This window comes from Bombina bombina, chromosome 7 (assembly GCF_027579735.1).
Source record: "Bombina bombina isolate aBomBom1 chromosome 7, aBomBom1.pri, whole genome shotgun sequence".
In the NCBI taxonomy this organism is placed as follows: domain Eukaryota; kingdom Metazoa; phylum Chordata; class Amphibia; order Anura; family Bombinatoridae; genus Bombina; species Bombina bombina.
This window is the reverse complement of record NC_069505.1, coordinates 215,446,161-215,473,388: the sequence shown is the minus strand read 5'-3', so window position 1 is coordinate 215,473,388 and position 27,228 is coordinate 215,446,161. Positions and strand designations below refer to the sequence as shown.

Genomic DNA, 27,228 nt, shown 5'->3' with positions numbered 1-27,228 from the left:
TCCTAGCAACATTCCTTTTCGTCTAGTTAAAGATTCATTTAAATACTTAATCAATATCCCGAGTGAACCAAAAGATCTATATAAGCTTAACATCCTGCCAGTTATTTCAATATTCAGAGAAAAGCTTAGAAACTGGGAGAGTCTGCCACTCTCCATCTCTGGACGGATAGCATTATTCAAGATGGTTCTTTTTCCTAAATTGCTCTATGTTTTACAGAATACAGCAATAATGCTTCTAGAAAGAGATATACGAGTAATAAATAGTATGCTCAGAAGATTTATCTGGCAAAAAGCCAGACCCAGGATCTAATTGAACAAACTGTCATCCTCAAAAGTCTATGGAGGCTTTGCCTTGCCAGACATAAGGCTGTATAACCTGGCTTTCTTAGCGCGAATTGAAGCTGATTGGATCATCTCTAAGGATTATGTATTGAATAATAAACTTGAAGAGAAAATCTGCTATCCATACTTACCAACAGCCTTGCTACACTGTGAACCCAAAGAGTGGCCATTTAATATTAGAGCACTTAAAATGTTTCTCAACCCCCTGAGGGCTTGGAGAAGAATCGGAAAGCTCTTAGATATAAATTGTCAGGTATCACCATACCTACCCCTAATAGGCAACCCCAAATTTCAGGCAGGCCTAGATTCACCTGTGATTAAAAACTGGTACACATCAGGATTGGACAGACCTATATATTTTGTGGATCAAGAGAGAAAATGTATTAAATCATTTGATGAACTTAAAAATAATTTCAATCTCTCCAACAAGGAGTTTTTCGCGTACTTACAGACAAGGCATTATGTCACAGACATGATGCGGATAGCTAAGTGGCGATGAGATCTAGGTAGTCTAGAGGATTGGCTTACGTTGGTAAAGAATGGGCTGATGTCAATCACCCCATGCTACCACTTACTGGGAGATGGTAAAGGGAAACATCTTCTTGAAAAATTAGCTCAGGACTGGAATCTAGGCCTGGCGCAAGACTACATTGATAGTCAATTCATAAAAACTTCCATCTGCAGAGTATCTCAGGCTACAATTTCAGCAACTTATACACAGATACTATTACACCCCTGAAAAAGCATTCAAGCTTAAGAATCCAAACTTTGACAAATGTCCTAAATGCTCCATGAAAGCTGCAGATTTGAAACATATGATTTGGGACAGTGCTGGTTCAAAATAGAATTCTGGGCAAAGACGTCACTTAAAATCTCCCCTCTGGATCTTTCACTGACCCAGGTTATATTCTGCTTAAATAACCAAGAAGAGCATATGCCTAATGGAAATTTAATTACCTCAATTATCCTAGCAGTTAGATACTTAATCTTTAAGAAGTGGAAGTCAAGAAATTTACCAACAGTATCAGAAATTAAGAACTTTCTTAAAAAACAATGCATTCTAGAGCAGCGAGATACCAACATTGATAAGGAATCTGACATTAAGTCTTTCTTTAAAAAATGGGCACCATTTATTAAATCACTCAAAGTGACAGAAATTGATCAAATAATATTTCCCTTCCAAAACTCAGAAATGGTACTTTTGGGAATATGGTAAAGAGAGATGTATTCTGATTCCTCCCCCCTTCCTGTGTATGGTGTGGGGGGTTTCCCCCACTTTTTTTTTTTTGGTTATTTTTTGGAAGACTGACCTTAAGTATGTTAACACTACAATGATATAGAGATAATTTATGATTATCATCTGTGTTTTATAGAAGATAAATAACATATGGGAATTTTTGTGTGGATTGTATATATATACACTGAAAGGGAAGAGGGGAGGGGGGAGAGAAGAGAAAAGGAACGTTGTTGCTCTATTCCTGGTTTTTGTCCTTGCTGGTTTTTTTTTTTTCTTGTTGTTGTTTTTTGTTCAGGAAAAACATGGGGAAAAGGGAAAGGGGGGAAAAAAAAAAAAGGGGAAAATATATTCCAACAGAAAAATTATAAAGATTAAGGAATGACAGATTGGAATCCAATAAGGTTAACATGGCTTGGAAAAGTCTACAAAATACCAGGGGGTTTCTTTTTCTTTTTTTTTGTTTATAGTCATAACACTTTGTGTACCGTCTATTGATGTTTAGCTTTCAGTTGTCTGTTTATTCTTTTCTTTGAAATTATATGAAAATGTACAAACCTGTTGAAATATAATAAAAATGATTTAAAAAAAAAAATACTTTTTCTGTGATTTTTTTTTAATCTTAATAAACTTTCTTTTGTATTATTTATAATATTAGCTTGTTTTTTTTTGTTTGGCACTGCTTTGGTTGTCATTCATTTTGATCAGTAGTGGCTAGGGTGTGCCAAGATAATGGAAACTTAATGGACCAGTAAAGACAGTAGATTTGCATAAACAAATTCATGATAACAAAACAATGTAATAGCACTTAGTCTGAACTTCAAATGAGTAGATTTGTTTCTGACAAATTTCTAAGTTATGTTTATTTCCACTCCTCCTGTATCATGTGACAACCATCAGCCAATCCCAAATGCATATACGTATATTCTTGCACATGCTCAGTAGAAGCTGGTGACTAAAACAAGTAAAATAAAAAAAGAATGTGCACATTTTGTTAATGGAAGTAAATTGGAAATTTGTTTAAAATTGCTGCTTTATCTGAATCATTACAGTTTAATTTTGACTTAAGTGTCCATTTAATCAACTATAGAATAACTTATAGATTGGCTCATATTCCTGGACAATACTCTGGATTCCTCACAGTCCTGTCTAAAATGTACAATTGCTAAGAATGGAGGGTCTGCTAGGAAAAGTCACCTTTATACTGATAAAGAGAAATGATCTGATTCTGTCCACTACCCCCTTCCCACTACTTTCATTTCTGATGAGTATTGTCTAGGGGTTTGCGGCAACACAAAGAAACAAATGTATTTTATTTAATTATATATATATACACATGTATAACTAATCACATATACAAACACTTTTCAGGCAAGTAGATTTATAGGAAGGAAGACTTTGCTCCATGACGTTTATACAGCTCATTATTATTATCTCATAAAAACATACAAGACTATCTAATTTCTTAGCAACCTTTTCAAAGTTATTTTATTGACTCACTTAACTGTACCTATTAGAAATTATTCAAATAATTAAACAACTAAAAAATATATAAAGTTTAATGCAGTAATGAAGGGGTCTAATCAACTTACAGCACTAGAAGGCTTGAGACTTGAACTCTTCTTTTTAACAGACCCATTTGGCACAGTATGGGAAAGCATTGTTTTCTTGTTTACCTAGAACATATAAAAAGGAAACTGCATAATTGGTATGTGTCTGTATATGTAATTCAGTGCTCATTATCAATAACTGTTTAAAGCACGAAACAGAATAAAAAAGCAGAACAAATGCATAAAAACAGGATAATACTAATTACTAAATGATAAAGCAATTTTCACACTTTTAGTAACAAATGGTAAGTTATTTATCTCATGTATTAATGTTGTTTGGTAGAAAGAGAAAATAAACCTATTTTTTGCAATACATTTAAAGAAGAAGATGCCTGAGGAAACGGCATAGTAGACGACGAGAAACGCGTTGTATTTTTTTGCTATTGTGCTTTAATACTGTTCTTAATTTTGTATACTTTGTTTTTAAATCATATATATTCTTTTAAAATATACATCGCTAACAGCAACATTTTGGAGTCCTTATAAGCAGTGTTCTAGATCATACATTGTCTGTTGTTTGTTTAGTGAGCAGGGCCACTACTAATAGCCCTGCCTGCGTTTATAGCACTTGTTGGTGCCTTCAACAGTGTGAGTACCCCTTATCCCTCTGGGGCTTTGTTTGGGATCTCATTATTTGGTTGATCTGCGTCCTTTTCATGTGCTTAATTTTAGATTCCTTGTTCCATATCTGGTAATCGAAAGGAGTAGCCCACGTTGGAGTGCAGTGCGCTGGGACACTGGGAGTTCTCACCTTGTGTACCTAGGCATATCTATGCCTTTGGGATATGTGAGTATCCTTTTTCCACCTTCTGTATATCTATTTGCCCTATTGGCTACACTAGGACGCGCCCTTCTTGTCTCTCTTTTTGTGTTAAAGAAGATGTAAACATAAATTTGTAATGATAGATATATAGATGATGATAGATAGACAGATAGATACACACACACAGGTACAAAAAGAAAATAATTAAAATTTCATGTAACGTGTAGGAATGGAACAACTAAAAATAGGACCAATAGAAACTCAGGATATCAGGTTGATGAGCAATCTTCCACTGAACAAAAAATCTTTGTTGAAGAATAAACATAGGTAGGCTCATAGGTTAAATACTCTTTTTTGCAACATTGTTTGTAGCAATGTTATACAATGTTGCAAGCACTAATGCCGTAGAGTACTATAGACACATGCACACTCCTGAGCTCTTATGTCCCTACATACTGTAGATATACTCTTCAACAAAGGAAAGTAAACACCTTGTAATTACAAGACCTTGCTGTTGTGTTGCTATAGAATAAAATACCAGCCACGTCTTATGTTTTTAAAACAAATTAACATCTTTTTACTGCAATCATTTGTCAAACTCCGCCCCCCATTTGCTTTATTTGGAGGAACCATTCTGAGCTTTCGTCTGCAGACAACAAGGTTAGTCACTGGCATACTCTTAGTATAAAGTGCATTGTTTTGCAATTGTTATCGGTTAAAGCCAATTAGGAACAGGGTTATAGCCTTGAGAAGTCAGCAGGATACATTTCAAGGTCTGAGAGTTACTCTATTTCCCCAAGCTGACATTTTAGTTGCTGCAAGACTGTGACATTGTGGAATTAAGTGCTCAATCCCTCCTCTTCAATCTATTTCCTCTACTTGACACCTTTTCTGAAACCCCTGTGACATGCAAACTGGGAAGCTTTAAACCATAAGAAATATGTTATTCTAACCATACGAGACCTATCATTTATAGACCAATATACTAAGCACACTAAGAAAAATTAAAAGTCACTGTCCAGACTCCATTCAGACTGAAGCATGTGAAAACAATTGGCTAGATTACGAGTTGTGCGTTAGGGTTAAAAATCAGCGTTGAGAGGTCCCAACGCTGCTTTTTAACGCTTGCTGGTATTACGAGTCTTGAAATGACAGGCTCACCGCTCACTTTTTTGGCCAGACTCGGAAATACAGCAAATCCACTTACGTCAATTGCGTATCCTATATTTTTAATAGGACTTGCATAGCTCCAGTATTACGAGTCTAACCAAAAGTGAGCGGTAGACCCTCTCCTGTCAAGACTGATAACGCAATTTAAAGTCAGTAGTTAAGAGTTTTACACTACATCGCCGTAGCATAAAACTCTTAACTAAAGTGCTTAAAAGTAAACTAACACCCATAAACTACCTATTAACCCCTAAACCGAGGCCCCCCCACATCTCAAACACTTAAAAAAATGTAACCCCTAATCTGCCGAACCGGACATCGCCGCCACTATAAGGGCTAGTTGTAATTTAGTGTAGGGCAGGGCTTTTTATTATTTTGGGGGGCTTTTTTATTTTATTAGGGGGATTAGATTAGGTGTAATTAGTTTAAAAAACTTGTAATTTTTTTATTATTTTTTTGTAATTTGGTGGGGTTTTTTTCCGTACTTTAGATAATTGTATTTAATTGTATTTAATTGTATTTAGTTTAGGGAATTAATGTAATTATAGTGTAGTGTTAGGTGTAATTGTAACATGGGTTAGGTTTTATTTTACAGGTATATTTGTATTTATTTTAACTAGGAAGTTATTAAATAGTTAATAACTATTTAATAACTATTCTACCTAGTTAAAATAAATACAAAGTTGCCTGTAAAATAAAAAAAAATCCTAAACTAGCTACAATGTAACTATTAGTTATATTGTAGCTATCTTAGGTTTATTTTATAGGTAAGTATTTAGTTTTAAATAGGAATAATTTAGTTAATTGTAGTTATTTTATTTATATTTATTTAAATTATATTTAAGTTAGGGGGGTTAGGATTAGACTTAGGTTTAGGGGTTAAGAACTTTAATATAGTGGCGGCGACGTTGTGGGCGGCAGATTAGGGGTTAATAAGTGTAGGTAGGTGGCGGCGACATTGGGGGCGGCAGATTAGGGGTTAATAAATATAATGTAGGTGTCAGCGATGTTGGGGGCAGCAGATTAGGGGTTAATATGTATAATGTAGGTGGCGGTGGTGTCCGGAGTGGCAGATCAGGGGTTAATAAATATAATGCAGGTGTCGGCGATGTCGGGCAGCAGATTAGGGGTTAATAAGTGTAAGATTAGGGGTGTTTAGACTCAGGGTTCATGTTAGGGTGTTAGGTATAGACATACATTTTATTTCCCTATAGGAATCAATGGGTCTGCGTTAAGAGCTGAACGCTGCTTTTTTGCAGGTGTTAGGTTTTTTTTCAGCCGGCTCTCCCACATTGATTCCTATGGGGAAATCGTGTACGAGCACGTTTTGCCAGCTCACCGCTACCGTAAGCAGCGCTGGTATTGAGGTGAGATTTGGAGCAAAATTTTGCTCTACGCTCACTTTTCTGCGCCTAACGCCAGGTTTCTAAAACCCCGTAATACCAGCGCTGTCTGTAAGTGAGCGGTGAGGGAAAACTGCTTGTTAGCATTGCACCCCTGTTAACGCCAAACTCGTAATCTAGGTGAATGTTAAGGAACAATAATCAGTATGATTTTTTTAGCCATGGAGGATGGGTTCATTTTAATCAGTCCTACAGTCTGATTTAATTCATTTGGTAAAATGGTTTATAGTAGACATAGAAGAAATATCTTTCTTGGGTACTAAACAGCCTCAACAGCATGGAAAACCTGTTGGGTGGTTCTTTACTAATCGCGGAGGATAATGTTTCATCCAATACTATATAGTGAACAGTAAGGCTTAACCATGGGACCAAGTGGGTCCAGTGGACCCAGGGAGCACTTAACAAGGGGCAGCACTTCAGTGTCTGTGTCAGTCACTGTCAGACCACTGCTGATCTCTGTCCTCTGTCTCCGTGGGGGAAGTCACAGGCTCCCAGCAGCATAACCTCATCATGCCCAAAGACCCAGAACTGGTCAGAGGCAACATTTAAGGTGGCACAAGTGCATCTCTTCCCTAACTTCCTTCCCACTTATTGCACAATAGTACATGCAGCTAGGTAGGCTTTGTAAGGTCAGCGGCCTGGCTAGTAGGTTGATATGTTAATCAGTAATGTTACTAATGGGGGAGGCGTCATTTCGGATTTTGGAACCAGGCAACACAATATCTTAAGTCGCCTCTGGTAATGTACAACATAAACCTGCAAAAGAGAATAAAAATACACCTGAACTATTGAGGACGTGCTACTATCAAATCTCATGTAAAGAAATAATTGATTGTGTACACAAACATTTGTTATAACATTTGGATGACAACTGGTACTAGACAAAAGTTGGTTGAAGATTCTGATATATTTTTAGGACAGACCATCTGTTTTCGTTTCCTTTTTTTGGTTTTTGTTTAAACAGCAGTTACTAATTTGTAAAATAATATAAAGAACCAACGTGCTATTATTAGTATAGTCTAAAATAATAAATAAACCTGAAACTATTCGGACTATTAAGACTTTACCTGTTTTTCATGTATTAGTGGGTTGTTGCTGTCTGTTTCAGTCATTTCAGAGGTCTCATTAGTGCTTAAATGACTGATGCTTTCCTGTGATTGGTTACTGTTTTTGTCACTTGCAGTAGACAAGCTTTTGGAATCATCACTGCTCTGCTCTTCATCAGAATCCATGTGGTTCTTCCATTGCTTCATCATTTCCAGAACATTTAAGGGCCTAGGTACAATTCTTGTTTCCCCCTAAAAAGTAAATATCCATCGATAGATTAAATGAATGTTAAACTATCAGTTAATTTAAAGTCATGTTCTATTAGTTTCAATAGCACCTAAAAGGTCCATAGGGAACCTTATATTCTTGTAAACCTCCTTATATTCGCTATAATAGATCTGTTAATGGTCCGAAAGAGACCCTATTTTTAGTTAGGAGGCAAAAAACTGAGGATTACCACTAGATAATATTCCTATATTTATTTTGGTTGTATCAAGTAGTTGTTGCTTAGATAGTTGGTAACAATGTGGTACTAATCATATTTTCTCTTGTCCACATATCTGTGCCTTCTTGTTCTAATGTCTCTTCTATGCTAAGGAATATATATAATATGTACATTTTATACTGTTTGATTTGTTATAGTGGATTGTCTGTATGTATATTCTAATCCTCAATAAAAATATAAAAAAAAAACAAAAACAAAAAAAACTATCAGTTAATTTCTTATCATACAGTTACTGGGATAATGTATGTTGGTTGGCGCAGATAAAATGATCTCTATACTTTCTTCTTCAAGCAACAGAAATAGATATTAAACAATAAGCATATATATCAATGTGATTTGTACTGATACAAATGAAAGTTGCTATACATATTTAAAGTGCTTGACTCTGTAGGAGGAGATACTAAATATCACAATTAATTATACTTACATGAGATGGCTAAGGATAGGAAAAATGTAGAATGAAAGACAAAAAGACTGTAATGGATTCAAATGTAATACCACTATTATAAATTGTATATAAGTCATCACTGATATATAAAAGACATATGTCAGTGTGGGAAAAAGTAAAAAAATAGGCAGATACTGCACAAAAAGGTATCTTCAATATGTCCACAAAAAGGAAAACAAGGTGGTATTATTCTGAAAATAGTCTGTGTATAATTACAAGGGCTTGGGATAGGACCATTCAATAGAAAGTTATGTCCGAGAGCTCTAAATGAGACCCCTCTGTATTTTCCATTATATAAAATATCCTTTCCCAAAAAGATTTAGTAATCTCACTAACCATCCAAATATGCAGAAGAGTGCCCATATCACCACCAATCAAATGTATTATGATATATATCATGGAGGAGGTGAGTGGGCAGATACCATCTCATCAGGTCTTTAAACAGAAATAATTATTTTCATATCCTCTGTTCTTTAAATGCTAAAGTGTCTGAACTGTGTAAAAAATCTTGGAAAAGCTTGTATACATAATCACATTTTTTTAGCCCACTTACCAAACCCTGCGGTTTGTCTCTTAATAGCCCTGCTCACTCCCTTTGTGCATTTCTAACTGCGCATGCGCGGGATTCCCCAGTGACATAAGCGCTATTGTGGAATCTCTGACAAGCTCAAATAGAAGCTCGATCACAGCAATGGATAACTGAGAAATGTGTAGTTGTGCCAGGCGAGTTTTACAGAGGTGGATCCTCAGGATAGCAGGTTTTACAGCAATGGATCATAATTTATTTTGAAAGCTGCGCTGCTCTAACAGATTAAGTTCTTTCTAATGTAAGAATAGAAACAGATTTATGTTTTATAAAAGTAGCAGAAATCATGCGCCATTGTTGCTGTGAATTATTTGTATTTAATTTTTTTCTGTATTTTTTTTAGTCTAAGGAGGTTTATTCATGCAATCATGGATAATTGTATATGCTAATATACCACATGATATTTTTTTTCTAATGACCAAATTAGTCTAGTTGGGTCTCTAAGGTTTGGTTGGGATTGAACAGGTTGTCTAAGTTGGAAATAGTATTTGTCAACAACAAATAATGCACTTACGATAAACTATGATCCTGTGCACTTTAACACCATTTAAAATCAAACTATTCAAACGAGAAAAACTTTACACTTAACACAAGTGCAACTTTTAACAAGAAGTTATGGGCACATAACTAAATAGAATATATAAACTAATTATATTAGATATCCAAAAAATATTTTAATTTAAAAATCATAGACTAATGAATGTGAGTTTTCTGATGAATGAAAACATTTCAGTACAGTACATAATATTAAATCCTTATAATGTGTACACTAAATGTGAGGAACAGAAGAAATGAAGACGTACAAACAATATACATCAGTGGGGAATGAAGCAGTATGGTAGTGGACACATGGCAAAGCATCCCAACATATAGGGCTTGTGGAGCACTAAAAGTTACACGCCAGCGAAAAAGGGTTTATCGCGGGTGTTTACGCACGTCATGTTTTTTTACTCATATTACAAGTTAAAAGTAAACATGACGCTTGATTGCAATTGAAGTTAACACATGTCGAGTTAGCGTGACCTCAGAGCTCTGGTTAACTGTTTTGAGGGGAAAAAAAAGCGTCATAAAATATATTACAAATACAGCTACACTCATAATAACACCATCTAATAAAAATTATTAAAAAATAAAATAAAAATAATTATTTATATATATATATATATATATATATATATACACACACACAATATAAGAAACGAGTGCGAATCACATTGGTAAACTAGCACAACCAAACTTCTGTGCTTATCCTGAGTTCAGGCATTGCCAATTAAATAGCCAAAGAAAGTGCATAAACCCCAATAAATGTCCGTTACTTGCCGGGTTGTAAATCAAGTCTTTTTGTCAAACTGAGATAAAGCAAATTTAGCACTGAATGCGTGCTTCCTTACCCTTCACCTCTCACTGTCTGGCTTCCGAGAAAAGAGGGACCGCTTGTCTCACGGGCAAAACTGCTCCTCGGTACCCTCCGCCTACCTCGGCGTCTCCAGCCGGAAGTGCTCTGCAGGTGGCCCGGTGGTTCCGGGTGACGTCGACGTTGTTTAGGGGTTTTGCGGATTAGCTTGTTGTCAGGACGTGCAGTATACAGCAGTATTGGCAGTGGATGTCAGGATAATAGAATAGATCATCAAAAGAAAGGATAATCCACGCCAAATGTAAAACTTGACCTTTATTTTCTTTGATTAAAAAGTTGCAAACAGTTGCAAACAAGGAGATTCTCACAGCTTAGCAGAGTGAGCGCAGCACTGGGCTTACGCGTTTCGGCGGTTAAGCCGTAGTCATAGCCTATAGTGCTGTGTTCGCTCCTGCTATTTAAAAGGAGATACAAAATTCTCATTGGCTCAAAATTGATTAGAAATTAAAAACACACAATTGAGCTACTCTATGCTTGAAGTCAGCAGAGACGTGCATAAGAACACATATTGACAATTGTAATTTAAACTTTGTTACGGACCCTATATAACCATTAGATATATGAGTGTCTGTGCCACAACAAGTAAAATATCTAATTTCTCTATAAAAAATTAAATTTCATTATTTCTCAATTAATAAATTTTCAACTATGTTGTGGCATAATAGGATTCATATAGCATTTACAAGTCACGATATACAATGAGTACTATAAGTTAACATTTGATGGAAGGAATTAATAGTTAATAGTTTTTTTATATTTTATATAATAAAATTAATTGTTAGTTTTAATGTGGGTTTGTGATGACCCTACATGTATGTTCATGTTACTGGAAAGAGATAATACTACTTGTACATTAGAAATGTGAACAGTTTACAGTGGAAAAGGGGAGGACATTCCCACAAATTATATTTGATGTCACTCTGGTATTCTATGGTACACTATAATAACCCTTACTGCGTTACATAAACTAATGTTTCCTACTGATTAGATGTAATTGTTTGGCATGCTCATGGATTTATAAGAAATTAAGCTCTTAGAGCCAGGATGGGAATGTAACTAACCACTAGTTCTGAATATAATATAAAGCTAGATTTGAGATTTATTCCCAGTAGTTAATTAAGTCAAACCTGGAGTTAAGGCCTTTTGGTACTCTAGTGCTCAATTTAAAGATCCAAAAAATTTCTCGTTTGGCTAAAAGCTGTTCAAGATCACCGCCACGTTTGGGTAACACTACTTTCTCTATGGCACACCACTTGAAAGTACTTAGAGAACTTTTGTGTTTCTCAGCAAAATGTTGCACCAATGGGGTAGTAGCCCTGCCTTGGCTTATTGTGGAAAGATGCAACCTAATTCGAGTATTTACGTCCCTTGACGTGAGACCCACGTACTGCTTCCTGCATGCTGTACAAGTTATCAAATAGATTACGTAAGTACTTCTGCAGTTGAGACATGAACGTATGTCATATGTGGTGCCTGATGCCGCAGATTCAAAATCTTTGGTAACCTGTACAAACTCGCAAGGACGACAGTGGTGACTTCCACATCTATACATGCCCACATGTGTGAGCCATGAACTATTTGCGTTGGATACTTTCTTCAATTGAGTGGGTACCAAAACGGCACCCAAAGTTTTACTCTTATTGTAAGAACATCCGATTCCTGTTTTGACCACTTTTTGCAACTGGTCATCTGCCGCCAGCAGTGAGAAATTATTTCTCACTATTTTACAGATTTCTTCGTATTGAGAGCTGTATTCAGTTACAAAATTTATCTTACTTTCGATAGATTTCCTCTCTGTTCCTCTGTTGTATTTGAGTAATTCGAGTCTATATACAGTATATGTTGCGGGTAAAGTAAGAAATTGGGTAATCCAAGGATTACCCAAGTAAACCTGACTTTAACCAAGCGGCTGTGGGTAAAGCCCGATGTAATCTAATTCCCCATCTACACTATTTATTTTGACTCTGCCTGGGGGTTCAAGGAAGGTGTCCCGCCGATCCTCTGGCATCCACCCCAAGTGAACCTTGAACCCCCCCAGGTAGTGGCAAAAAAGAAAGTGAAGATGTGTGAATTACAGTGCATCGTATATATGTTTGATTAAGTGAATCAATACACTCTGAGAAGAATTTTGGGCTTTATCCACAGCCACTTGGGTAATGTTAGGTTTACCAGGGTAATGCTAGGCTTACCCAATTTCTTACTTTACCCGCAACATATATATACATATCAGATTCAGATTCTCTGAAAACAGGGAGTGTTTCCCCGAAATGTTACACATAAGGGAATAAAGTGTTTTCACCCCTTGCCTTCTATTTTTTGCTATATTTACTTATTTGTAGTGCACCCCGGTACAATAACGGTCATCGAGAGTGCTAGGCCATACTGAACTTATATATATATATATATATATATATATATATATATATATATATCCAAACCTCATTATTACACAGGAACTCCAGAAACACAGAGGAGAGCGATGACGTAACCATTAACTTTATTACCAACTACACTCCAGCTACTAAGCAGGTTGTGAACATTCTTAGGAATAATTGGCATCTTATCAGAGAAGACCATTCTCTTCCGTTTGGCAATACTCCTCCGCCTAGAGTTGTACACAGGAGTGGATCGAGCTTAAAGACATTACTCATGAAAACTGACCCTTGGCGCAGTGATAAGACCTGGCTAGCAAAATCTAAACCTGGTTGCTATAAATGTGTTAGCTGTGTTACCTGCAGCTCTTTGTTAACAGGCCAAAAATTTCATCATCCAGGGTCCACTAAAACATACACGATCAGGGACCGGTTAACCTGTACATCACAGTTTCTTGTCTATTTTCTCTCTTTCCGTGTGGCCGTAATTACATTGGAAAGACCAGTAAGTACTACATTCAGAGAGAGATTTGCGAATCACAAAAGTGCCATACGGTCTGCCTTTAAAGATGGACACTCGGACCAGCCGGTGGCCAGACATTTCTTTGAACACAAACATTCCATTGCCACATTAAGGGCGATGTTGATTGACATGGTCACCCCCCTAAGACGTGGAGGTGACAGAAATAATGAACTGTTGAGATGTGAATCGAAATGGATCTACAGACTAAATACTCTTAGTCCACATGCTCTAAATGCACAATTGGATTATTCCCTGTTTTATTGATCTTATAATCATATCATCCTACTGCCCAACTATGATCTATTTATTTGTTTGACACAATTAATATTCTCTATAGCAACTATGGTGTATTTGTTTGACACAATCAATACTCTTCATTGCATGTATTATTTTGTGTGTGTATGTGTGGTTCAATGGTAATTTCCCACACCTATCTATTGTATTTGGGACATTCTCCTCCTATGTGGCTTACTTCTTGGAACAGTATTATCTGTTTGACTGCTCTCTACGCCAGTGGCGGGAAGTTTGTGCTGTGTTTTTTAATTTTTTCCCGTGGGACATATATGTGGCTCATCTATGCAAATTTAAGTAATGGTTTCTGTGGTCTGACTTTTCTGCCTCTATTTGTATTTGGAGTGGTGTCCACACTTGCATTATGTCTTTGCTTTCTTTGGTGGGTTGCTTTAGTGCGCCTCACACACTTGTTCAGTGTTTGATATCTGGTGCACTCGTGTTTTGAAACATTTGTTTATGTTAATATTCGCCATTGAGTACTAAGGTTATTGTATGTTATGATGGCTATATACTTTGTACGCAGGAGCCCTTTATATATCTATCCCCTCCGGACTTGCTATCTCTTTAAAAGTACTGCAGGCGTTATGTTACAGAGATTGTCCAATGGCTGTGTCAGCTGCTACGGATCTTCCGGTATTTAAGGTCCAATTGATTATTCATTTTATACTCGTTAGTTTTCTAATCTGGGAGCTAGGCTATACAGCCAATCAAAGGTATGCAGTACACGTTATATTTCTACTTGTCATTACGGTATGTTTGGTTTTATTTATCCGATTCAGATCTGTTACATGTTAGCTGCTATTGTGTCTAGGTGACGTTACAACAAGATTAGCATGATTACGACTTGTTGGTTGGATGTTGCATTTTTTCACATTATATGTTTTCACCTGATTTATTGTGTAGTCGTTAGAAAGTGAGCTATTTCCATTTTGTTCACTGTATACGGACGTCTTCTGCAATACGGATGTCTGTTACTCTGTATAGGTCTGTTCGGTTCATGCCTCCTGTTCTGCTCTAGGCTCTACTCTGTGATTGGCCGTGGAACATTGTGAGGCTTTGTGGCTCTTAGTCTATGCAGCCTGGTTAGGCAGCCGGGCTTATTAGCAGGTATGATTGGCGCCCCCACATATTTGAGACCTGGTTTATGTGTTGGGGATGGTTGGCGTATTGCCACTTGTGGGAGTGAAAGATAGGATTGTTTACTTTTCGGCCTCGTTTCCTCTGGATACATGGTAACTGTTGTGTACGCAAAATAGTAAGTTCCGTTATTTCTATTGAAGTTATGGTATGTTGAGTTTCATGTATGTTACCTCTTGTTGTTTATGTCACGTGCCCTATTTATGCACGTCCAAGAGCGCTAATAGGTGTGAGGTGTTGTTTAGGTTTTACTGCATACTTTTACAGATTACGATTTCTAATGTTGTTGCCATATGAGGGCACGCAGCCTTTGCTGCACGGTATTACATATATTGTAGTTCAATTTTAGTATTTAATATTGCGGACGGTGCGTTATAGTAGTCTAGCTACACAGAGGTGTGAGCTATGAGCATTAGCAGATTGTATGCATTTCTTATACCTGGTTGGACTGTATTGTGGGTTCACCCCATATATCTCTGATCATTTTGTCACACTGCTTTATTGGATACATTGTATAACATTTTATTTAGGACAATGCAATCCGGATAGGTACATTTGTGATATGCCTCTGGTTGGTGTTGGGAGTTAACTGTTTGCAGTTTGGGCCTTGTGCATCTTTTACACTTTTTGAATTTTTTTGAATTTTTTAAATCTTTTTGGATATACGTATTTGAACTTGAGGTTGAGTCTGTTTTTTCCTTGATTCTCTAGTTTGACTAATAGTGTCCTAGGTGGGTACAAGTTTGAACCCCTGATTGTTCCTGATTGTTCCTGTTCATTTTCTTTTTGTGGTTATGTGCTGGTCCCTGATTCTTGTGTTTGATCAAAGGTTACCTGGCTAGGTACAATTTTGAACCCTTGATTGTCCGTTTTCTTATGATGGTTAAATGCAGGGATATTAGTGACTTGCCTTCTAGGTAGTATGGATGAATAATCTATCTGACTATGTTTTTAGATTATATGAATAAAGGTTGGTGATGGGTAGTTCTATAGTTTGTCTGCACGTAATGTCTATTATATGTTGTTTTGTTTCATGTGTTCTTTTTAGATCTAATACGTCCTGATGAAGGCTCGGATAGGGGCCGAAACGTCGACTATTCTGTGTTGATGAATGAATAAAGTCTTTTTATTTGAATTTACAAATCCTGAGAGTGCCCTTCTTGACACGGACCTACATATCTACATTTTGAGGATTGCACCCAGGTCTACTACACACCACCTTGGTTAGAGTGCTGGTCCACTGGCTAATTGTTATTATATATAGGTATAGATATATATTGTACCAAAATACGACTATTGGTTGATTGGACTAAGAATTAAAAAATCAGCTAATAGAAACGCAAGGGCACCCCTATATGAGGAACCTTGTATTCAAGCTTCAGTATGTGGCAGTGATCGCATAAAAGCAATGCTCAACCAAATGCCCTTTTCAGAGCAATCTTTTTTTAGAATAGTTTTTTTTAGTTTAGGGTTCTTTTTAAGGTTAGTCTTTTTTGGGGGTGTTGGGGGAGTACTTTTATTGTAGAATAGGGTTATAGTATTTATTTATTTTTTTAAAAAGAGCTGTAACATTTTAGGGCAAAGCCCTACAAAAAGCCATTCTAAGGGCTATTCTTACAGTAACCGTTAGTGTTAGTTTATGGTTTGTTATTTTGGGGTGTTTTTTTTAAAGGGGGTCTAAGTTTTAGTATAGACATAACTGTGTTTTTTGTTTTCTGTAATGTTAGTTTTTTTGTTGTAAATATAGTGTTTGTAACTTAGAGGGATTTAGCTTAGAGGTGGGGGGGGGTTAGGTGTTAGGTAGTTAAGTAGTGTAGGGGTAGCTTCCATTAGGGGTTGTTGCAGTATAGAGGTTAATAGGTTAGGGGACATTGACAGTATAGGGGTTAAATAGTGTAGAGGATGTTTGCGGTGGAATATTGGCAGTATAGGGATTATGTAGTGTAGGGGGTGTTTGCGGTGGGCGATTGGCAGTATAGGGGTTAGGAAGTTGATTGCAGTAGGCTATTGGCGGTTTAGGGATAAATAGGTTAGGAAGCTTATTGCGGCAGGCTATTGGCGGTTTAGGGGTTAATAGGTTAGGAAGTTTTTGGGGTAAGCTATTGGCAGTTTAGGAGTTAGTTAGTGAAGGCTTAGTTTTCGGTGGTGGGTTATGGCGGTTTAGGGGTTAAGCAGTGTAGGGTTAGTTTTCGGTTGTGGGTTATTGCGGTTTAGGGGTACATAGATATAGATATTAGGTTGTGTGTGATATAGATAAACGGGATACTTTACTTTACATCATCAATGTCAGTGCCTATGCTGCTTGGAATATTTCCGCAGCATCACTACCTATTGGATGTATAATAAAATGCCCCCTCTGCAATGCTGTAGTTAAAGAGTAATGTCGACACTTTTGAATATTTTGCCGGCATTCTCGACATTGCAACGGATGCTTTTGAATATATCACAGCCTAGCAGCACTTTCAATTATAAGGGCCTCAGACACTGCTTCCGCGAGAGCCTGTGATGGTTTACATGACACAGTATGAATCCTTGCTGACACACTACATGCCACCAACGACTCCATAAGCAGGAAAAGTGTTTGAATGCAGTATTCAAACAGTACTCAAAAGTACTCTTGCACTTTTTTATTTTGATTATTAAGTCCCTTTAAAAGGACACGGCAAAGTAACATTTTCACCCTTTTAATTTGTGAAAATAGCCAACCAAAGGTAAAACAGCAAAAAAAAATAAGTATACATAAATACCCATCATCCCCAAATTCACAGACAAATATAAGAAATGTCCAACTGGCAAACTCTCAGCAGACAGGTAACAAGGTAAATAACCAGCAAGCCGAAAAACCTCCAACACAATCCTACCCACTTCTACAGGATCATGCAACATAGGTGAGAAGAACCAGAGAAGGGCCCAGCAGTGTGAGCTGCGGTACATAAATCTACTGGGGAAATCACAGGGATAATCCTCTCAACAGCATGGAGTTGTCTGTAAATGGAGATCACTTGAAACTTTACAGATGGAGCCCAGGACAACATCCAGATGATGGATGGCTCCTTGCAGTAGTGCTCTAAGCCACCCCAACTTCTATTACTTTAGAAACTGAAGTCACTCTATCAGGAAGGAGATGCAGGGGGGTTATTAAATGTAGTGCAATACCCACCCCCTCAGGCCTCTGGAAGTCATTTGTGCCCAGTTCAGTAGTTACAGGTTATAAATATATAAATATAAATATATATATATATAGATATAGCTCCAGGACACTGGTTTTCAAACTGTTCTGTTCCCTAACAGGCCAGATTTTGAGGATATCTGATTATGAAAACAGGTGAAATAATCAGCTGATTAGTAAACATGGTTATTTTACCTGCTCTCACCCAAGGAGATCCTGAAAATGTGGCCTGCTAGGGAGGCCTAAGGACAGGTTTGAAAACCTGTGGACTTGAAGAGAGCTAGATAAATACATCAACGCCACTGGTGCCCACATACGTTAACAAGCATACCATCCTTTTCAATGGGAGAAGGGAAAATATAGTTATGTTATAACAAACATAAAATGGACCTGCAAACTCTACCATCAATTTGTGTTGACATATTTAAGTACTTACTGCTATCCAGGGGTTGTCAATAAGTTCATGAGCTGTGATTCTGTAGGCAGGGTCAACTTTCAAAAGCCGCTGTAGAACATCTTTGGCTATAGGAAACAAATGAAGATGATCAGTTACATATTCAGGAACACTGGATTAGCTACATTTTATGTGAGTTTATAAGAGCAGCTATTAAATGTTAAATAACAAAACTAACACCAGAACTTGTACATTAACTACTCTGTCCTAAGATCACTTATAGATCTATAAATGCATTTCAGAAATGAGGCGTTTGCTTTGCCTATAAAGCTGACGGGCAGAATCATCAGAAAGCGCACACATTTCTAAACACATAAGACTGAGCAGGAGTACAAAACCAACACAGGACATTCTCTAGAAAAAACTGTTTTAAAAACAGGAGGAAATGGAAATGAAATATCAAGTTTACCATAACCTTGGTTCAGATCAGCACTTAGCAGAGAGTATTGGCCCTCTCTAAAGTAGGACAGATAGAAACCCTACCTTTTTAGACTGACATATGACTTTCCCATCCAACATTAGTTAAAAAGCAACAAACTGGGGAGCGCGTGCTGGCTGAGTGCGACTTTACTGACCCAGAATATCAAATTAGCAATAAGCCTGATTTCACTTCTTAGTCACTTCAAGACATGCCAAAATGACAAATTTACCAACAATAACTAGAGGTGTAAAAAACACAACGCTGTATATTCTGCAGAAATGTGTCGCACTGCATTAAAGGGACATTAAACACTAAATAAATGCTAGATAGAGTGATGCATTCAAAGAAAAGGTCAATCTGAGAACAACTTGTAGATGTATTTTTTTACAGTTTCATTAGCTGTTTAAATATTGACAAAACAAGTGTAAAGCTTTAGTGCCTATAAAACAATGGGAGCTGCCATGTTGTAACTTAGGTTAACATCTCTGCTGTGGTCAATTAGAGACAGTTATAAATAGGTCACTAGAATGTGCAGCCAATGGCGATGTGGAATATAACAGTGTTCTGCACTTCCATTTCTAACACGCATTGAAAAGCTCACAGGAAAAGGGAACAAAAAAAAATAATGAAAGTATATTGCAGAGTTTTTTTTATATATACGATTATCATTTTATATTACCATCTCAAAGTGTTTAATGTCCCTTTAATGGGCCACTTTTATTAAGCTAAACATGAGCTTTGGGGCCCTAAAGTTTCAAGCTCACATGCAGACAAAGCTTAAAACGCAAGTTAGCAGCTATTTATCCTTTCCCCTTACTCAGTTTAACGGAGATAAATAATCCCGATACAGATGATTGACAAGCTCTGCTCTCTCGCTATTTCTTTCCATAAAGCAGAGCCTTCCCATTAAGCATACATCATTACGATTTATGAACGTTTATCACATTCATAACTTTAGACATCTAAAAGCAATGTATATAGCCCTTATATTTCTAAACCTGCCATATTGTTTATTCCCACTCTTTATATGTGTACATTTACTAAACACCTTGGTAACATAGTAATAGTAAGTAGACATTTAAGAACTTTATTGCTACTGTATGGCACAAATAACAGTGACCTACCATTAAATACTGTAACACATATAAATGGATAATATTTGCTTTCTTGTATGTTATGTATAAATTAAATAGACATGTGCAACGCCAAAAAAATGTTTTGTTTCGATTAGTTAAATAAATAATTTCCTTTTGTCAAATTAGTTTAGTTAAGTTTAAAAAAAATTGTTTTGGCAAATGAGTTATGATAAGTTAAATAGTTTTTTCAGATCCTTTCGTTTTTTTTTCAGATCCATTCTTCTGAAGTTTAGAATAGAATAATGCATATGAATAAAGAATGGATCCGAAAAAATGATTTAACTTAACATAACTAATATGTCGGCGATTGCTGAAACAAAATTATTTAAAACCGCCACCCACATCGTGGACACTAAATAAAGCTTCTAACCCCTAAACCGCCATCCCCCCACATAGTCGACACTAACTAAACCTATTAACCTCTAAACCGCCGCCCCCCACATCACCAACACTACCTAAACCTATTAACCTCATAACCACAGTTCCCCGACATCGCCGATACTAACTAAATCACTAAATAAAGCTATTAACCCCTAAACCGCAGGTTCCCCAACATCGCAGACACTAACTAAACCTATTAACCCCTAAACCGCAGTTCCCCAACACTAACTAAACCTTATAACCCCTAAACCGCCATTCCCAAATGTTGCCAACACTAACAGAAACACTAACTAAACCTATTAACCCCTAAACCGCCGTACACCCACAAGGCCAACACTAACTAAATCTATTAACCCCTAAACTGTTGGCCCCCACATCGCAACAACCTAAATTAAACTATATTAACCCCTAAACCTAACACCCCCTAACTTTAACATAATTAAAATAGACCTAAATTAAAGTTACAATTATTAACTAACTACCTATTTAAAAATAAATACAAACTTACCTGTGACATAAAAATAAAACCTAAGCTAGCTACAATATAACTATTTACTAACTACCTAGTTAAAATAAATACAAACTTACTTGTGAAATAAAAATAAAACCTAAGCTAGCTACAATATAACTATTTACTAACTACCTAGTTAAAATAAATACAAACTTACCTATGAAATAAAAATAAAAGCTAAGCTTACACTAATAAGACCTAACACTACTAAAAATAAAAAACTAACATTACAAAAAATAAAAAACATACGGCTAGATTTAGAGTTCTGCGGCCAAAGGGGTGCGTTAGCTACGCATGCTTTTTTCCCCCCGCACCTTTTAAATACCACTGGTATTTAGAGTTTACAGAAGGGCTGAGTTAGGCTCCAAAAAAGGGAGCGTAGAGCATATTTACCGCCACTGCAACTCTAAATACCAGCGTTGCTTACGGACTCGGCCAGCTTCAAAAACGTGCTGGTGCACGATTCCCCCATAGAAAACAATGGGCTGTTTGAGCTGAAAAAAAACCTAACACCTGCAAAAAAGCAGCCTTAAGCTCCTAACGCAGCCCCATTGTTTTCTATGGGGAAACACTTCCTAAGTCTGCACCTAACACCCTAACATAAATATAAAACTGGAAACTCTGTACTGGTAATACCACAGATTACCTATAGGAGGCGCTAAGTAACAGTGATAAAGGTTAACCAAGTGTTACATATACATTTGAAAACTCCAAATAATTAAAAAGGTATATGGAGAAAACAAAATATAAAATACAAGAATAATTAAAAGAATTATTATAATAAATATATATATATATATATATATATATATATATATATATACACATGGCACTGGGTAGTGGCCAATGTAAGAGGTATATGTGGACAGTCCCACAAAAGTCTGTATGAGGAAAAAGGCAGCTCTCGGTCTTCACTTCACAAGTGATGCAACTTCTGAGATGGAAAACTGTAATCATAACATAAACAGAGGCGCCACATGTGTAGGTCAATGGATACCACAAAAACCAAACTGAACAAGATACAGGGTACTCACAAAGGTGAAGGCACTCTCTTGTGCCTATTAGAAGCAGGCTGGTATTCAATCAGCAAACCAGCTGGCTGTGTGAAGGAATCCCCGTCGTGATGTCTTGTAACAGTGGATCTCCTGAGCGGCAACCCTTGCCTGGATAGCTTCCTACGAATTGGAACAGGGGAGAAAGGCTAAACAGCCCTTGGGTTACTGCTGTACAACAGAAAAACTTTCCTGAATATTTGGAAAAATGTCACAATTGCAGCTGACCAGTGTGAGTAAAGAAGACAGCACATGGTCGACCATGTGCTGTCTTCTTTACTCACACTGGTCAGCTGCAATTGTGACATTTTTCCAAATATTCAGGAAAGTTTTTCTGTTGTACAGCAGTAACCCAAGGGCTGTTTAGCCTTTCTCCCCTGTTCCAATTCGTAGGAAGCTATCCAGGCAAGGGTTGCCGCTCAGGAGATCCACTGTTACAAGACATCACAATGAGGATTCCTTCACACAGCCAGCTGGTTTGCTGATTGAATACCAGCCTGCTTCTAATAGGCACAAGAGAGTGCCTTCACGTTTGTGAGTACCCTGTATCTTGTTCAGTTTGGTTTTTGTGGTATCCATTGACCTACACATGTGGCGCCTGTTTATGTTTTGATTACAGTTTTCCATCTCAGAAGTAACACCCTAACATGTACCCCGAGTCTAAACACCCCTAACCTTACACTTATTAACCCCTAATCTGCCGCCCCCGCTATCGCTGACACCTGCATATTTTTTTTAACCCCTAATCTGCCGCTCCGTACACCGCCGCAACCTACGTTATCCCTATGTACCCCTAATCTGCTGCCCCTAACATCGCCGACCCCTATATTATATTTATTAACCCCTAATCTGCCGCCCCCAACGTCGCCTCCACCTACCTACAATAATTAACCCCTAATCTGCCGACTGGATCTCACAGCTACTCTAATAAATGTATTAACCCCTAAAGCTAAGTCTAATCCTAACACCCCCCCTAAATTAAACATAATTTAAATCTAACGAAATAAATAAACTCTTATTAAATAAATTATTCCTATTTAAAGCTAAATACTTACCAGTAAAATAAACCCTAATATAGCTACAATATAAATTATAATTATATTGTAGCTATTTTAGGATTAATATTTATTTTACAGGCAACTTTGTGTTTATTTTAACCAGGTACAATAGCTATTAAATCGTTAATAACTATTTAATAGTTACCTAGTTAAAATAATTACAAAATTACCTGTAAAATAAATCCTAACCTAAGTTACAATTAAACCTAACACTACACTATCAATAAATTAATTAAATACAATACCTACAAATAAATACAATGAAATAAACTAACTAAAGAACAAAAAATAAAAAAGAACTAAGTTACAAAAAATAAAAAAATATTTACAAACATTAGAAAAATATTACAACAATGTTAAACTAATTACACCTACTCTAAGCCCCCTAATAAAATAACAAAGACCCCCAAAATAAAAAAATGCCCTACCCTATTCTAAAATTAAAATAGAAAAGCTCTTTTACCTTACCAGCCCTGAAAAGGGCCCTTTGCGGGGCATGCCCCAAAGAATTCAGCTCTTTTGCCTGTAAAAAAAAACATACAATACCCCCCCAACATTACAACCCACCACCCACATACCCCTAATCTAACCCAAACCCCCCTTAAATAAACCTAACACTAAGCCCCTGAAGATCTTCCTACCTTATCTTCACCACGCCGGGTTCACCGATCGATCCAGAAGAGCCTCCGATGTCTTGATCCAAGCCCAAGCGGGGGCTGAAGATGTCCATGATCCGGCTGAAGTCTTCATCCAAGCGGGAGCTGAAGAGGTCCATGATCCGGCTGAAGTCTTCTATCAAGCGGCATCTTCAATCTTCTTTCTTCCGGATCCATGTTCATCCCGCCGACGCGGAATATCCATCTTCACCGACGACTTCCCGACGAATGACTGTTCCTTTAAGGGACGTCATCCAAGATGGCGTCCCTCGAATTCCGATTGGCTGAAAGGATTCTATCAGCCAATCGGAATTAAGGTAGGAAAATTCTGATCGGCTGATGGAATCAGCCAATCAGAATCAAGTTCAATCCGATTGGCTGATCCGATCAGCCAATCAGATTGAGCTCTCATTCTATTGGCTGTTCCGATCAGCCAATAGAATGCGAGCTCAATCTGATTGGCTGATCGGATCAAGCAATCGGATTGGCTGATAGAATCTTAATTCCGATTGGCTGATAGAATCCTATCAGCCAATCGGAATTCGAGGGACGCCATCTTGGATGACGTCCCTTAAAGGAACGTCATTCGTCGGGAAGTCGTCGGTGAAGATGGATGTTCCGCGCCGGCGGGATGAACATGGATCCGGAAGAAAGAAGATTGAAGATGCCGCTTGATAGAAGACTTCAGCCCGATCATGGACCTCTTCAGCTCCCACTTGGATGAAGACTTCAGTCGGATCATGGACATCTTCCCCAAAGAATTCAGCTCTTTTGCCTGTAAAAAAAAACATACAATACCCCCCCAACATTACAACCCACCACCCACATACCCCTAATCTAACGCAAACCCCCCTTAAATAAACCTAACACTAAGCCCCTGAAGATCTTCCTACCTTATCTTCACCACGCCGGGTTCACCGATCGATCCAGAAGAGCCTCCGATGTCTTGATCCAAGCCCAAGCGGGGGCTGAAGATGTCCATGATCCGGCTGAAGTCTTCATTCAAGCGGGAGCTGAAGAGGTCCATGATCCGGCTGAAGTCTTCTATCAAGCGGCATATTCAATCTTCTTTCTTCCGGATCCATGCTCATCCCGCCGACGCGGAACATCCATCTTCACCGACGACTTCCCGACGAATGACGGTTCCTTTAAGGGACGTCATCCAAGATGGCGTCCCTCGAATTCCGATTGGCTGATAGGATTCGTCGGTGAAGATGGATGTTCCACGTCGGCGGGATGAACATGGATCCGGAAGAAAGAAGATTGAAGATGCCGCTTGATAGAAGACTTCAGCCCGATCATGGACCTCTTCAGCTCCCACTTGGATGAAGACTTCAGCCCGATCATGGACCTCTTCAGCTCCCGCTTGGATGAAGACTTCAGTCGGATCATGGACATCTTCAGCCCCCCGCTTGGGCTTGGATCAAGACATCGGAGGAGCTCTTCTGGATCGATCGGTGAACCCGTCGTGGTGAAGACAAGGTAGGGAGATCTTCAGGGGCTTAGTGTTAGGTTTATTTAAGGGGGGTTTGGGTTAGATTAGGGGTATGTGGGTGGTGGGTTGTAATGTTGGGGGGGGGTATTGTATGTTTTTTTTTACAGGCAAAAGAGCTGAATTCTTTGGGGCATGCCCCGCAAAGGGACCTTTTCAGGGCTGGTAAGGTAAAAGAGCTTTTCTATTTTAATTTTAGAATAGGGTAGGGCATTTTTTTATTTTGGGGGTCTTTGTTATTTTATTAGGGGGCTTAGAGTAGGTGTAATTAGTTTAAAATTGTTGTAATATTTTTTTTTTTCTAATGTTTGTAAATATTTTTTTATTTTTTGTAACTTAGTTCTTTTTTATTTTTGTACTTTAGTTAGTTTATTTAATTGTATTTATTTGTAGGTATTGTATTTAATTGATTTATTGATAGTGTAGTGTTAGGTTTAATTGTAGATAATTGTAGGTATTTTATTTAATTAATTTATTGATAGTGTAGTGTTAAGTTTAATTGTAACTTAGGTTAGGATTTATTTTACAGGTAATTTTGTAATTATTTTAACTAGGTAGCTATTAAATAGTTATTAACTATTTAATAGCTATTGTACCTGGTTAAAATAAATACAAAGTTGCCTGTAAAATAAATATTAATACTAAAATAGCTACAATATAATATTATTTATATTGTAGCTATATTAGGGTTTATTTTACAGGTAAGTATTTAGCTTTAAATAGGAATAATTTATTTAATAAGAGTTAATTTATTTCGTTAGATAAAAATTATATTTAATTTAGGGGGGTGGTAGGGTTAGGGTTAGAATTAGCTTTAGGGGTTAAAAAATTTATTAGAGTAGCGGTGAGTTCCGGTCGGCAGATTAGGGGTTAATTCTTGAAGTTAGGTGTCGGCGATGTTAGGGAGGGCAGATTAGGGGTTAATACTATTTATTATAGGGTTATTGAGGCGGGAGTGAGGCGGATTAGGGGTTAATACATTTATTATAGTAGCGGTGCGGTCGGCAGATTAGGGGTTAATAAGTGTAGGTAGGTGGCGGCGACATATTAGGGGTTAATAAATATTATGTAGGTGTCGGCGGTATTAGGGGCAGCAGATTAGGGGTACATAGGGATAACGTAGGTGGCGGCGGTGTACGGAGCGGCAGATTAGGGGTTAAAAAAATTTAATAGAGTGGCGGCGATGTGGGGGGGGCCTCGGTTTAGGGGTACATAGGTAGGTTATGGGTGTTAGTGTACTTTAGAGCACAGTAGTTAAGAGCTTTATAAACCGGCGTTAGCCCAGAAAGCTCTTAACTACTGACTTTTTTCTGCGGCTGGAGTTTTGTCGTTAGATTTCTAACGCTCACTTCAGCCACGACTCTAAATACCGGCGTTAGAAAGATCCTATTGAAAAGATGGCGTAGGGGGATCTGCGGTATGGAAAAGTCACGGCTGCAAAGTGAGCGTTAGACCCTTTCCTGACTGACTCCAAATATCAGCGGGCGGTAAAAACCAGCGTTAGGAGCCTCTAACGCTGGTTTTGACGGCTACCGCCAAACTCTAAATCTAGGCCGTAGATTACTAAAAGATTAAAACTGCAATTACAAAAAATAATAAACACTAAAATTACAAAAAATAAATAACTACCATTACAAAAAATAACAAACGAAATTATCCAAAATAATAAAAATTATTCCTATTCTAATACCCCGTTTAAAAAATAAAAAAAATAAATAAAAAAAACCCTAATCTATAATAAACTATCAATTGCCCTTAAAGGGCCTTTTGAAGGGCATTGCCATAAAGTTAACAGCTCTTTTGCTAAAAAAAATACAACAAATACCCCCTAACATTACAAACCCCTCCCCCAAACCCACAAAATAAAAAAAACCTAACTAAAAAAAACCTTATCATACCTATTTTCAAGTGTTAACACCTTACATAAGGTCACCAACATTTTTCAGTGCTGATTTGTTCCACTCAATGCTTGTAATGTGAGCGCAAGTAGTGCTACTTATTAAAGGGACATTCAACACCAGAATTTTAGTCGTTTTAAAAGATAGATAATCCC

General features: G+C 37.3%; 1 protein-coding gene across 1 annotated transcript in view; it reads right to left on the bottom strand.

The window, feature by feature from the left end:
• STK33 (serine/threonine kinase 33) overlaps nt 1–27,228 on the bottom strand; it is a 252,991-nt gene that overhangs the window by 12,324 nt on the left and 213,439 nt on the right. Inside the window, exons 10-12 of the mRNA XM_053720610.1 lie at nt 18,451–18,536; nt 7,587–7,817; nt 3,169–3,252 (exon numbers count right to left, since the gene is read on the bottom strand). Of these exons, the coding sequence (XP_053576585.1) occupies nt 3,169–3,252; nt 7,587–7,817; nt 18,451–18,536 (401 nt within the window). The remainder of the gene's footprint in view (nt 1–3,168; nt 3,253–7,586; nt 7,818–18,450; nt 18,537–27,228) is intronic.